Source organism: Anabrus simplex, chromosome 2 (genome assembly GCF_040414725.1).
Source record: "Anabrus simplex isolate iqAnaSimp1 chromosome 2, ASM4041472v1, whole genome shotgun sequence".
Classification (NCBI taxonomy): domain Eukaryota; kingdom Metazoa; phylum Arthropoda; class Insecta; order Orthoptera; family Tettigoniidae; genus Anabrus; species Anabrus simplex.
The window spans coordinates 853122857-853136062 of NC_090266.1; the positions used below are offsets into that span (position 1 = coordinate 853122857).

General features: G+C 37.4%; 1 protein-coding gene across 1 annotated transcript in view; it reads left to right on the forward strand.

Moving 5' to 3' along the window:
* Epac (Exchange protein directly activated by cAMP) overlaps positions 1 to 3524 on the forward strand; it is a gene marked incomplete at its 5' end in the record, with an annotated part of 226736 nt that extends 223212 nt beyond the window's left edge. The window contains one exon of the mRNA XM_067140072.2: positions 2463 to 3524. Coding sequence (XP_066996173.1) covers positions 2463 to 2587 — 125 coding nt within the window. The remainder of the gene's footprint in view (positions 1 to 2462) is intronic.
* Between the last annotated feature and the right edge of the window lie 9682 nt (positions 3525 to 13206).

The following is a 13206-nucleotide window of genomic DNA, read 5'->3' on the forward strand; positions in this document are numbered from 1 at the left end:
CATTAACCACCTAGTCAAATCGAAGGCATTGCAAAACCAAAGACATCCAATGTTTTTATGGCATCAGTCAGGAAACACATAAAAATAGAGTAGAAGAATGCCTAAAATTAGTTGACACAGTAGCCCAGGAAGTTCTTTGTGAATACTTTCACCATTCTTCCACTCTTGTCCAAATTGTGTTTTGCTAACATGCATAAAAAAAAATTGAGAATGGAAATTCCCATTCTGACACTGCAATAAGATGTTCAGTGATGATATCTTCTTTCTCCTTGATAAATATGGGCTGTTTCCCATCCTTTCTAATATGTTTTCCACTAATGTGATCACCTAACTTTGACCTTGTAATACCATTTTTTTTTTTTAATTTTTTTTGTAGCTTATATAATAGACAATTTTATCCTGAAATGCAGTTTTGAAATGTGGATACTTGTCTCCCACTGTAACAATGTGCACGCTGTGGCATGGAATGCTGTTGAAATGAAGCAATTCATTCAACTCACAAGAGTCACAGAAAGCATGCCAATTCGTTTGCAAGAATTGTTAGGTCAAGTCAGCATGAGAACTGACTTGAATTTCTTTGCATAATTCTGTCTTATGGTATTAGAAATAAAAGTAACTTTTGTTACTGTTGCTAGCTAACAAAAATACCAGGAACCTTTAATGACTATTACATCCATATACAATAAGTGCAACCATTACATCAATTTATATGTAAAAATCCTCCTATTCAGTACATTGAAATATATTACATCTACAAAGATGATACATATTTCGGCCCATTTTAGAGTCGTCTTCAGTGGAAACTAAGCCTTAAAAACATAGGTTACAATAAAACACTATTTCTAAATAAACTACTTAACATGTGGCATATTAAAATCTTGCAGTGGTGTCCTGGTGACATGTTATTGATACCTAATTAAATATAAATTGGTAATTGAAAAACCATCGATATGGAATTAAATTTATACTGTGCAAATGCAACCATGCCATACCAAAATTTGTAGACGAGGTTGTTGAAGAAAATTCAGCTTTCAGAATCTTAACGGACAGTGCATCAGAAGAATCAAAATCTTGAACTACTCTTTCTAAAGGATCATAATTAGTGCAGCAGTATGTAGTGGCATTGAAATAAGACCCCAGTGAGTCAGGACAGGTTGAGAAGGAATAGCTTAAGTAGGTACTAGCAGTGTCTTTGAATGTCTGTATTTGTAGAGGAGCTATCAATAATATTTTCTTCCCATTTGAAGTTCGTCTTTATTCATCAGGTTAGTTGGTACAAACTACAGTACTTTTGCCACTCTATATAAAGCATGTGGATCATTTTGGGAAAAGTAATTTAACTCCTTTGGCTGCTTTAGACATCTATGAAGCAGCATTTTCTCCTACCATGCACTAAAGTAAAGCTACATGTTAACAAGGAAAACCCTACATACCACAGCTATCCATGCAACTGGCAATGGAAGGGATTATTAATGTATAACTAGCCACCAAACATTATTTGTGAACCTGTATATTGATTATTTCTGCTTGAAGATAATGGCTACACTAACAAATTCTTGAAATATGACTGAAGTATAACTTTATCACACATTTAAACATAAATATCACCAAAACTGTAAAAAAGTATAAATACACCCCTTTGTTATTAGTTTTTCAATTTAGTGTCCTTTCTTGTCACATGCTTGTCTACTGCAAAGAGATAAAATATCAATGTAATGTGATAGTGTGAATTGGAAAATCCATGGTAAGATCCATGGTAAGCTGGGAAAGATGAGATAAAGGATGCCAATGGTATAGAAGTAATGTATAATGAAGACAGTGAATACCGTAGTTATTTCATTGAAGTTTCCAATATCTTACGAGGATTCATGATTCCATCTACAGAGCTAAACAGCCTAGACAGTTTTCAAGAATGTACCTAAGGAATACTAGGTTCCACTACTTTACATCCTCACTGCTGAATAAACAGATGCCAGCAAAATTATTAAGCAATCAGGATTCGTGATAGACATGTCTTCAAAAAGAGTGAAAGACACACTGACTCATAAATGTTTAGAACAGACTTGCAACATTTCCTCTAGTTTTTCCTTCACTTCAAAATTATTAAGACCACAGCCACTTCCTTCTCAGGCAAAGATATCAAGGATAACTTCCTTCTCACTCTTAGTCCTTTCCTATCCCATCATCACCATAAGACCTATCTGTGTCGGTGCAACATAAAGCCACTTGTAAAAAAATTCATCTTAGGTCCCAATAATTACAGTTTTGTACACTACTGTAGATCCACAACACAGAAAAATCTGTCTCTTCATTCTCTAGTATATGGGGCTGATGACCAAAAGACATTGCAAGCCCCTAATTTGAATTAATTACAACAAATATACTACAGTACATATGCTTCCTTTCTCTTTATCACAATATTGGTGGAGCTCCATAAATTGCTTAATATTCTCTTGGTTTAGTTCTAGAGCCACCATCACCCAAGACAGAGATGGAGCTGCGCTCATTTATCAGTTGCTTGCGAGCAATTGACAACCAGAGGGTACTGACAAGCTTGTCTCAGAAACTTGAACCACGTCGATCATAGCCTGCCTGAAGTAAAGAAATGTCCACTCAACTCCAGTCATGGCATAGGACTATGCTCTGTCCAGAGAAGATCCGAATGTCCTGTTGTGCAGTTTGACCTGTCATAAATGTTGGAAATCTCAGCCGGTCAAGTATGGTGGTAACTTGGGAGGAATGTAGTTTTATCCCTGGCAGAAAGTCTGTCAATGCAGCTTCAAGTTTGATTTTGAAGTCAGGATGTAAACTGGAATATTTACAGTTGCTTACAGATATTCTGTGTGATTAAATTAAAGGAAACCTAATTCATGTTATTCTTTGACTATTTTTTCATTTTTGGTATTTTGTTCAAAGTTAACGGTTAGTACTATGGAAGATGAGTGTTATTTCCATGTTGTAACATTAACTCTATGTACACATACAGGGTGATTTGTAAAATCTCTATTATAACTATAATAACAACACAGGTAACTAATAAGGAGTGTTTTCAGTTAGGGAACCCAAATCCTACTATGATATACTCTAATCATTTGGTATTAATGGCAGTAATTTCAAGACTCATCAGTTAAATATTTCCAATGATATGAATTGCCATCTTTTGTTGATGTTTCTATAAACAAGAATTGATTCCTGGCCTGTTTCCAGGTGGAACATTGAGTAACCTCTATTTTAATGGTTAGAAGTACCAGAAAAGGGTTCCTTAACATGCAATGCTCACATTAGTTCACTTTATTGTCCTCAATATTTTGGTGAACTTATACCTTGTATAATATATGTTGTTTCATTGAATTATAATATCTACATTTGGCATAAACAAGTCCCATATAGTATTATTGATGTCTTGAATATCTGGTACAGTGTATTGCTCTCTAAAACTAATATATGTATTAATGATAATAATAAATCTGTACTCTATACTACTTGCATATGTAAGCCATACATAACAGAATGAAATAACAGTAAATTATATCACCAATCTCAGTTAATTATTATCCTACTAGTTTATTTTAAGGTCCTAAATTGTCACTGTCTGTAAACACTTACTAAGAAATGTAAATAACTGAGAAAGAGAAACATACTCTTTGGGTCTTTGCTCTTACAAATAATATATTGATGAATACAATTCATGTTTCTTCTTATATATCCAATGGTATGGAAAAGAAATTATCATACCAGGTGCAGGCCTGATCAGACTGCTTCAGCTGTTGTATCTGAGGGTTTTCAGTGTTTTCTTTATTTTTAGTATAACAATGATAGATGTTATTCATTGTGCTAGAGACTTTGTGTTGTAATTTCTACTCAGATGGTAAAATGTCTACAACAATTCTGGGCATCTGTATTCCAAGGAATGATAAAGAGAAGGCAAAATTGAAATATCAAATCAGTGTCAGAACACTTACAATATAAAATATGAGATGCTGCAATAGATTGAAATCAAACTCAAAATGAGCACCAGTTTTGGTTAATTTGTCATGTAGCAGTTTTCTTTTGCATTGAAAATCCTAATTTGCAAGAGTGGAAATAATGCATTTTCTTCATCTATTTTTTCTTATTTTTTTGTCATACTTTCTGAATTCCCAGTACTCCGTTACGTTGATGGAGAATGCAGTTCTTTGCTCCTAAGACCATTTTGGACCCAGTCATCTTCTCACTCTTTCTGGAAAATCCTTTATCCTGTGTATCCAGATCCTGAAGTTACTTCTTTCTTGAAAAAGTGCCTCAGAGACACCTGCCAGATCCTTCTTCACTGTAGTTGCCTATAGAGTGGTACATTTCCAGGTCATGAGGAGATCAAGAATTCTTTGAGGTATTCTGGTGTCAGGCATTTGAGACAGATGACCGTAAAACATCAGACGGTGCTTCCTCATGAAGCATTTTTCAAATTTACAGTAGAACCCTGCATTTGACCTTGGGACAATATTCACTCTCGAAATTTTGATGTGATCTTCCTTAGGAATTTCCTCTTTCAATTGGATCCTCTCTATCTGACGATGGTGAGTGAGGGCCAAGCATTCAGCAGCATATAAGGTTTCAGGACATACTACTGTGGTGTAGTGGCAGTATTTGGCCTGCCATGAGATCAATCTGGACTGATAGGCAGGTTTGCAATGGTGGAAAGCTATTTCCGTGTGTTTAGCCCAATATTTCAGAGCTTCTTTTTCTGATGCATTGAAGGAAATGATCGCTCCAAGATACTTAAAATGAATGTGTTTATTTTTCCATATTTAACATTGAGAAATGCAATGGTATTATGATAAACAGACATCATTACTTCACTTTTATTTTATTTTTTTACAATGTTCTAGAGACCTACAGCTTTAGCTTCTTGTTGTAAAGTTTCAACCTGGAGCCAGGCAATGTTGAGGACATCTGTGATTAGAAATACATCACCTACAAATGTAAGGAAGTCGATATTCACTGCTTTGGATCCAGTGCCCAGCCTAATACCATCTGCTTGTCCACTCACAGATGACCTTATCAGGAATACAGTTGAAAAGAATGAGTGACAGCCCATTGCCTTGACGAACACTACTCTTAATCTCAAAAGATCTAGAAATTTGCCCCATGAATTTCACCTGTGCTTCCATGGCTCAGGCGGCAGTGCACCGGCCTCTCACCATTGAATACCATGGTTCGAATCCCGGTCACTCCATGTAAGAATTTTGCTGGACAAAGCAGAGGCAGGACAGATTTTTCTCCGGGTACTCTGGTTTTCCCTCTATCTTTCATTCCAGCAACAATCTTCACTATCATTTCTTTTCATCTGTCAGTCATTAATCATTGGCCCAGAGGAGTGTGACTGACTTTGGCAGCCGGCACAATTCCTATCTTTGCCGCAAGTTGGGGGCTTCATTCATCCCATCCCTGACCCAGTCATTGACTGGAAAACAGGCTATAGGTTTTCAGTTTCAGTTTCACCTGTGTATAGGTGTTGGTTAGAGTATGACGATGGAATGAGTCTTGTTGTCCTCACCAATCTCCTTGAGGATATCAAGACAACTGAATCAGTCAGTTGAGTTATAGGCCTTCTTGAAATCAATAAAAGTCGATACAACTGATTTGACACAAAGAGATCTGATTCTGATGGTACTCTTTGGAGAAAAGATATGTTTGCTGAATGGGTCTAACAGAAGCCATCTCCATATTCACCGATCTGTGGATGAACAATACGTTCAATGAGACTTTGATGTAATTTTGACAGGATTTATAGGCAACTGATTTGAGGGATATGCCTCTGTACTTATTCATATCTACTTGATGACCTTTTTTTATGGAGACTTTTAGAACTGACTGCTGATCTTTAGGAATAGTGTCTGATTCCCATATATTATGAAAGAGTTCATCTATTTTGGCAACAAAATCAGCCATTTTTGTCAGTTCAGCAGCTATAGAATCCTTGCCTGATATATTGTTATTGGGGAGAGATGTAATGATGGGTGTGATTTCTTCTCAATCAGGAGGAAGAGAAATTTGGAATGAAGGATGGATCAGAAATTGTAATCTTTGATGCTGGAGGAGGGCAGTTAAGTAAGGACTCAAAAGAAGCATTTTCACATTTCATATCTCACAGAAATAGTTGTTGCTGATGGCAAAATTGTCCACCTAATGTTCACCAATCAGTTCTTAGCCAGGTGCTTCATCGTATGCTTACAAGGATTCTTTTTTGAAATAGGTGGTCATCATTTTAAGGCTCATCTGCTTGCAGGTGGCAAAGAAGCATTCCCCATTGCGGTTGGTTCGGGCGTCAACTAGATTTTCACCTATAGTGTATCTAAACTTTCACTCTTTACCCAGCTGAGCACTGAATTCACCTAAAAGAATAACTGGACCATGTTATGCATAAAGGAACCAAGTGCCAATTTTGCTGAAATTGAGTTATTAGCACCATCTTGTAGAAAAAACTTTGAACTACATGTGCTGCAAATATGGTCTTTGGACATGGAATAATTATTTTAAAATCTGAGATTTAAAAAAAGAGCTAGTTCTGTATCGCACATTAAGGAAAACGAATAATGGAACCAAGTGCCAAGGAAACTTTATGGTGTGGTAAAATCTATGAATGTGTATTCTGCACAAAGGAACCAAGTGCCTTGTGTGAGATGTTGTGTTGTGCTGTTTACGCATTATTAATTGAATTGCAATTATTCTGAAATGAGTAATTGTTTTTAAAATTGGACTTAACTTATAATGCAGTTAAAGAAGAATGAAACTGGTCAAGGGGCCGATGACCTTTGATGTTAGGCCCATTTAAACAACAAGCATCATCATCATCAAGCAAGAAACTGGTCAAAACAAGCAAGGAGACAACACAAAATTAACAGGTTAGTATAAAGCATGATGTTTATTAGGATGTCCAATATGAATATTGAAATTTTACCCTGTGTTATCTTTCCTAGGCTATTCAAGGAACTGGCAGCTTTACTGAATCTGTAACATGCAAGTAAAATGCCTCAAATTGGTGATACAAGTAATTATGATAACAATGGTAGAATTACTCAGTCTAAAAGAAGCCTAATGTGACAAGTGCTGATGAGAGAGAAAATATTACGAAACAACAAAATTTACACCTGGAAACAGCAGAAAAGGCAAGGGAGAAGCTTAAAGAGGACCTGAAGAATGCTCGTCAGTCAGATAAAAAGCACATTTTAATATCCATAAACCAAAACCAAACCCCATGGCACTACAGCCCTTGAAGGGCCTTGGTCTACCAAGCGACCGCTGCTCAGCCCAAAGGCCTGCAGATTGCGAGGTGTCGTGTGGTCAGCACGACGAATCCTCTCGGCCGTTATTCTTGGCTTTCTAGACTGGGGCAGCTATCTCACCGTCAGATAGCTCCTCAATTCTAATCACGTAGGCTGAGTGGACCTTGAACCAGCCCTTAGGTCCAGGTATAAATCCCTGACCTGGCCGGGAATCAAACCCGGCACCTCTGAGTAAGAGGCAGGCACACTACCCCTACACCACGGGGCCAGTTTTACACATCCATACCTCCTTGAAAAGAATCTCTTTTCGATTTTTGACACCTGAGCGTTCATTCATGCTAAATGATTATGAATTTGGAGATGTAGAAGTGCCTTAAAGACTCCACACAGAAGAAGATAACATTAATATTACGAGAACTTATAGATGGAAGAATCCATTCATAAAAGCAATCTGAAGACTTCTTTTCTTCCAGCCTGATGGAGAAGGCTATTGTGAATAGAAAGAAAGTTACCAGCAATCAAAGAATCAACTGGCTACACTTCCGTGAAGGTGAAGTGCGCAAAAAAGGCGCACGTTATTGTATTTTTGTTAAGACCAGTTTTTACAGTTAGAGAAATAATTCTCCTGGAAGAATACCTACTGCACTTTTTGCAACACAGTCACCTCTTGTGTGGCCCCAAAATAAACCTATATCACAGCCCAAAATGAAGGATACAAAATCCACCATGCATTTAATTCCAAGTGATGCAAAACCTTATTACAGGAATTTCTTTGACGAGAAAAATGTAGTTGATGGCATCGAGTGCTTTAATGCTAGTATTGACTTCAAAGTAGGAGCTGAAGATGAATGAACTGCCCATCCTCCGTTGTTAATTTATAAGTAGAAGTTGACTTTGTATTCCACTGTCAAATTTTCCGTATTTATAATGTCCATATAATATATACAGTATTAATATGGTATCAGCCCTCTTAAATATCAGCTATACTGTACATGTAAAAATGCATAGGGGAATCAATTGCCAGGTTCCATTTAACATATTCAGTTCAGTAAATAATCGATAATGCGTAAAGGAATCAAGTGCCAATTTTGAGTGTATTAAAGTAATTAGTAAGCCCAAAACAAAAAACAAACCTCATGACGCAACAGCCCCAAAGGGCCATGGCCTACCAAGCAACCGCTGCTCAGCCCGAAGGCCTGCAGATGACAAGGTGTCATGTGGTCAGCATGACGGATCCTCTCGGCCATTATTCTTGGCTTTCTAGACCGGGGCCGCCATCTCACCGTCAGATAGCTCCTCAATTGTAATCACGTAGGCTGAGTGGACCTTGAACGAGCCCTCAGATGCAGGTAAAAATCCCTGACCTGGCGGGAATCGAACCCGGAGCCTCTGGGTAAGAGGCAGGCACACTACCCCTACACCGCGGGGCCAGAACTAATTAGTAAGCCCATGCTCAAGAATATACATAATAAAGTAAAATATATCCCACTGTATGTGATAATGTTAAATTAACCTTTGTCTAGTCACGTGAAAATTATTACGTTACTAGTCGCGCACGGAGGTAACCTCTGGGGTTAAAAATGCGCGTCATTTTCATCCTTTGAGATGTTGTTTTGGCAAGTTTGTTTGCAGTATTCTTCGGTATAATTAAAAGAATCCCTTTTAAGTACTTGTAGGTAATTTTTAGACAGTTAGTTTGATCAAAAAGCAGAATACTGTAGACCTTAACGATGTCGAATGATCTTATAATATTAAATTCATGAGACTCGCCGTTACCTACGACGGTCACATCATATGAAATAATATTTTTCTAAAATAAGTTTAGAAGAACGAAACAACAAGGTCATCGACCTCCAAAATCAAAACTTATGCACAAAAATATAAGGTAATTTACTTAATCGCACACGGAGGAAACGTCCAGCCGATGTCACTCGTCAAAACAATGATCCCACACTCGCACACAGGATGCGCGATTGTGCCGAAATTTTGACAGGACGAGTCCAAATGAACAAGGAGGAAGGTATAAGGATGGGGAGACCCACAGTTCAACTGGGAAGTTCAGTACCGTGCAAAATGTAATCAGCCTGGAGGAAATCTCCGTGAGCGACTAATTAAGAGTTAAATGGTCTAGAGTGTAACAGGAATTAAATATGAAAGGTTAACTTTGAACTTCAATATCTCAGTTCCACCATGATGGTGCTTGGTTCCTTTATACATAACATTGGTGTCTTAATTCCAGACAGGACATTATCAAGTTAAGTCCATAAGGTCTCAACTTTCTCAGGAATGTTGCAGTTGTCTTGATTGACAGGAGAATGAGCATTCATTAGGGTGTAAGCCTTATTAGCGCAGTTGATAGAGTTGACAGATGGGAAGAATAGGCTTTGTGGTCCTCTACAGAATCCACAATGGATGTATGATCTTAGAAGGCTGTCCTTAGAATAACTAAATTAGCAGGTGTGATCTTAGCCTTGGACTTGAACGTGTGGTATCCATAAATTGTTGAGACATCTTCCAATAGGATACATGTCTTTTGAATTGAAAGAATTTTGACAGTGGATTTATCCAGAGCTTTTGTGAGCTCAGTCTGTTTGCCAACTCTAGTAAGTGTCTGGATCTTGAGAGTTTATGTATAAAAGCTGGGCCTGATTCTTTGCGATGAGGGACCCTTCCACTGATTCTAGATAAGTATATATTTCAAACATTCGAGAGAAATTCCACCTCTTCAATACTATAAGTCATGTACTTGCTTGTGAAAATACAATTAAAATATAATGGGATATGTTTCATCCCTTCATCGAAGACATCTTCAGCCACTTATTAAATAAGCACCATTCCAAAAACACAAATATATACAAAAAGTTAAAATTATATGATGCAATATGATGCTCTGTCTAATTACAACTATATCACAAACATAGTAGAATATCTTTCATTTATTTTATTTATTTACTCAAGTCAAGATGGAAAAACTGTGTGTGAAGGAAAAGAACTTTTGAAAGTATGGAATCGATATGAAGGACAAAATGAAACAAATGAACCCAAGGAAATAGATGAAGATAAAATAAATATCACCATTACAGTGGAAGGGACAAATAAACGATCAGATGAAATAGGAAGAGAAGATCTACAAATGTCAGATGTAGAAAAAGCTGGCAAAAAATGGCAAAGCTCCTGGAATAGATGACATTACAGTAGAAATTATTAAAGCTGCAGGACCTATTGGAATGCTGTGACTGTATAGAAAAATGAAGATAGAATGGACTGACAGAGAGATTCCTGATGATTGCACAAGGGCAATTATTGTACCTATTTTTAAAAAAGGTAATAAGGCACTTTATAAGAACTACACAGGAATAGCATTACTGTGTCACTGGATGAAGATTTATGAAAAATAATCTTACAAAAATCAAGAACAAGGTAGATTCACAATTAAAAGAAGAACAACAAGGATTTAGACCTAGAAGATCAACTATTGATGTCATATTTACTGCTAGACAAGTAGTTAAAAAGAAATTAGAATTTGAGAAAGACATTGCAGTTCCATTCATAGATATTATGACATGATTAGAAGAGAAGAGATATGGCAAAGGCAGAATAGAATGGAATTATCATGAGAAATGCAATTCAGAATTAGAAACATGTATAACAAATGTATGAACTCTGTTATAATGGATGGCAAAAAATCAGAATGGTTTAGAACAGACAGAGGAGTTCGACAAGGAATTGTACTTTCACCAGTGCTCTTTAATATAGTGATGGACAACATTATGAGGAAAGTTCGCCAAGGGTCAACAGCAAATGATATGAAAGTCATAGCATATGCAGATGATGTAATGATAGGGGAAGAAATTGAACAAATATTGGAAGAACAACTAAATAGCTGGCAGAGGGAAATTGAAGAAGCAGGCATGGAAATAAGTTTAACGAAAAATGAGGTAATGAAAATCAGTAGAGAAAACAACAAATATGAAGGATGTTAGGTGTTATGAAAAAATTCTTAAAGAAGTAGATGCTTTTAAATACCTAGGAAGTAAGATAACTGGGAAAGGAAACATCAAGGAAGAAATTTCAGAGGGGATAGGAAATTGCTCAAAATTTTATTACTGTGTATCAGACATAATTAGAAAGTGGAAATTACCTACTAAAGCAAAAATCATGATATATAAATCATATTATTTGACCTATGGAGCAGAATGTTGGACTTGGACAAAAAAAGATCTGAGTAGACTACAAGCTACAGAGATGTGCTTTCTGTGAGGGATCTCAGGTAAAAGAAGGAGGGACAAGATAAGAAATGAAACCACATGAACTACACTAGAGATAAAACCTCTAAAAGAAACTATGGAGAGAAATAGGCTGAAATGGTTCAGCCACATCAAAAGAATGGGACAAGAAAGATTACCAAGAAGAGCTCTGGACTGGACAAAATCTGGAAAAAGACCAATTGCAAGCCCGTGAACATGATGGAGGGATCAAGTGCAGGATGGCGTAAATCGGGGAGGACTACAGGGGCAGACAGTGATGAATGATAGAATGTGGGAAAAAAGAAAAGTTTGGAAGAGGCTCTGTGAATGACCTGCATAAGCAGAAATATATCAAGAAGAAGAAGAAGAAGAAGAAGAAGAAGAAGAAGAAGAAGAAGAAGAAGAAGAAGAAGAAGAAGCATGCAATAGAACCTTTGTTTTGTTTTTATATTACAATTTAGTAACAATGAAACCAAAGGAGTTTATACATTATATGCCAAAATGGTATTAAACAGTCTTCGCCCAGAAATAAGCAACTGCGATTGCATTTCCTTGGCCCTTGAGCAAATCCTCCTCACTGCAAGAATCAGGGCAACACAAGCACTGACGCAGATACATGGTAGTCTGCACCTCTCTGCATTCACAGATTGGAGATACATCCAAGTATCCCTATTTCACTAGGTTGTCATTAGACTTTCCAACACCTGTTCTTAACCTGTTCAGTGATCTCCATGTGATCCAATCCTAGTTGTGTCCGGTTGGTAAGCATTCTGTTGGTTTTGCCCATGTTTGAAGATGACTTGTTCTGGCTGCCCACAATTTTTCTCTGGCATTCTTGGGAGATGTTGACTGTACGGTGCTCCTGCTAGATTTCAATCTAGGCTTTGCTGGAGTGTGTCTGTGTAGTGAATGTAGCTCATATTCTTCAACTTTTTTCCTTTCAGCATTTGCGGCTACTTCCTGGCGTATATCAGGAGGAGCAATTCCTACCATACAATACAGTTTGTCAACTGGAGTTGGCTTCAAACATCCAGTAATTAGTCTCGCAGTTTCATTAAGAGCCCCATCTACTTGCTTTGCATGGGCAGATTTATACCACACTGGGGGGGCATATTCACCGGCGGTGAAGCAAAGTGCCATGGTAGAAGTATGGACCATCTGAGGTTCAGCACCCCAATTACTACCAAGGAGTTTCTGAATGATGTTGTTACAGGCTGACACCTTGTGTCTGGTGTTTAAGCAATGCCGTCAGTAGGTGAGTGACCAGTCTAACGTAATTCCAGGGTATTTGGGTGTAAAACAGTGCTTCAATTTGGTGCCTTCCCAAGTTACTTTCAGTTTTCCTCCTGCCTCTCTGTTTCGAAGGTGGAAAGCACTGACCTGAGTCTTTTGTGGGTTTGGCTTCAGGTGGTTCTTGTTGTAGTAGTCAGAAAAGGTTCCTAGAGCTCTTGTAAGCATCTGTTCTGCTTCTTCAAAATCATTTGTCTGTACCATCAAAGCAAGGTCGTCGGCATATACGAAACTTTTAGTTGCATGAGGTCTGGGTTGATCATTTGTATAAATGTTGAAGAGTATTGTTGACAATACACTCCCTTGGTGAAAGCCATTCTTTTGGATCCTCCAACAGCTCTGACTTCCTTGGAATTCAACATAGAATCTTCAGTTATATAATAAGGTGACAATTATTCTAGTGA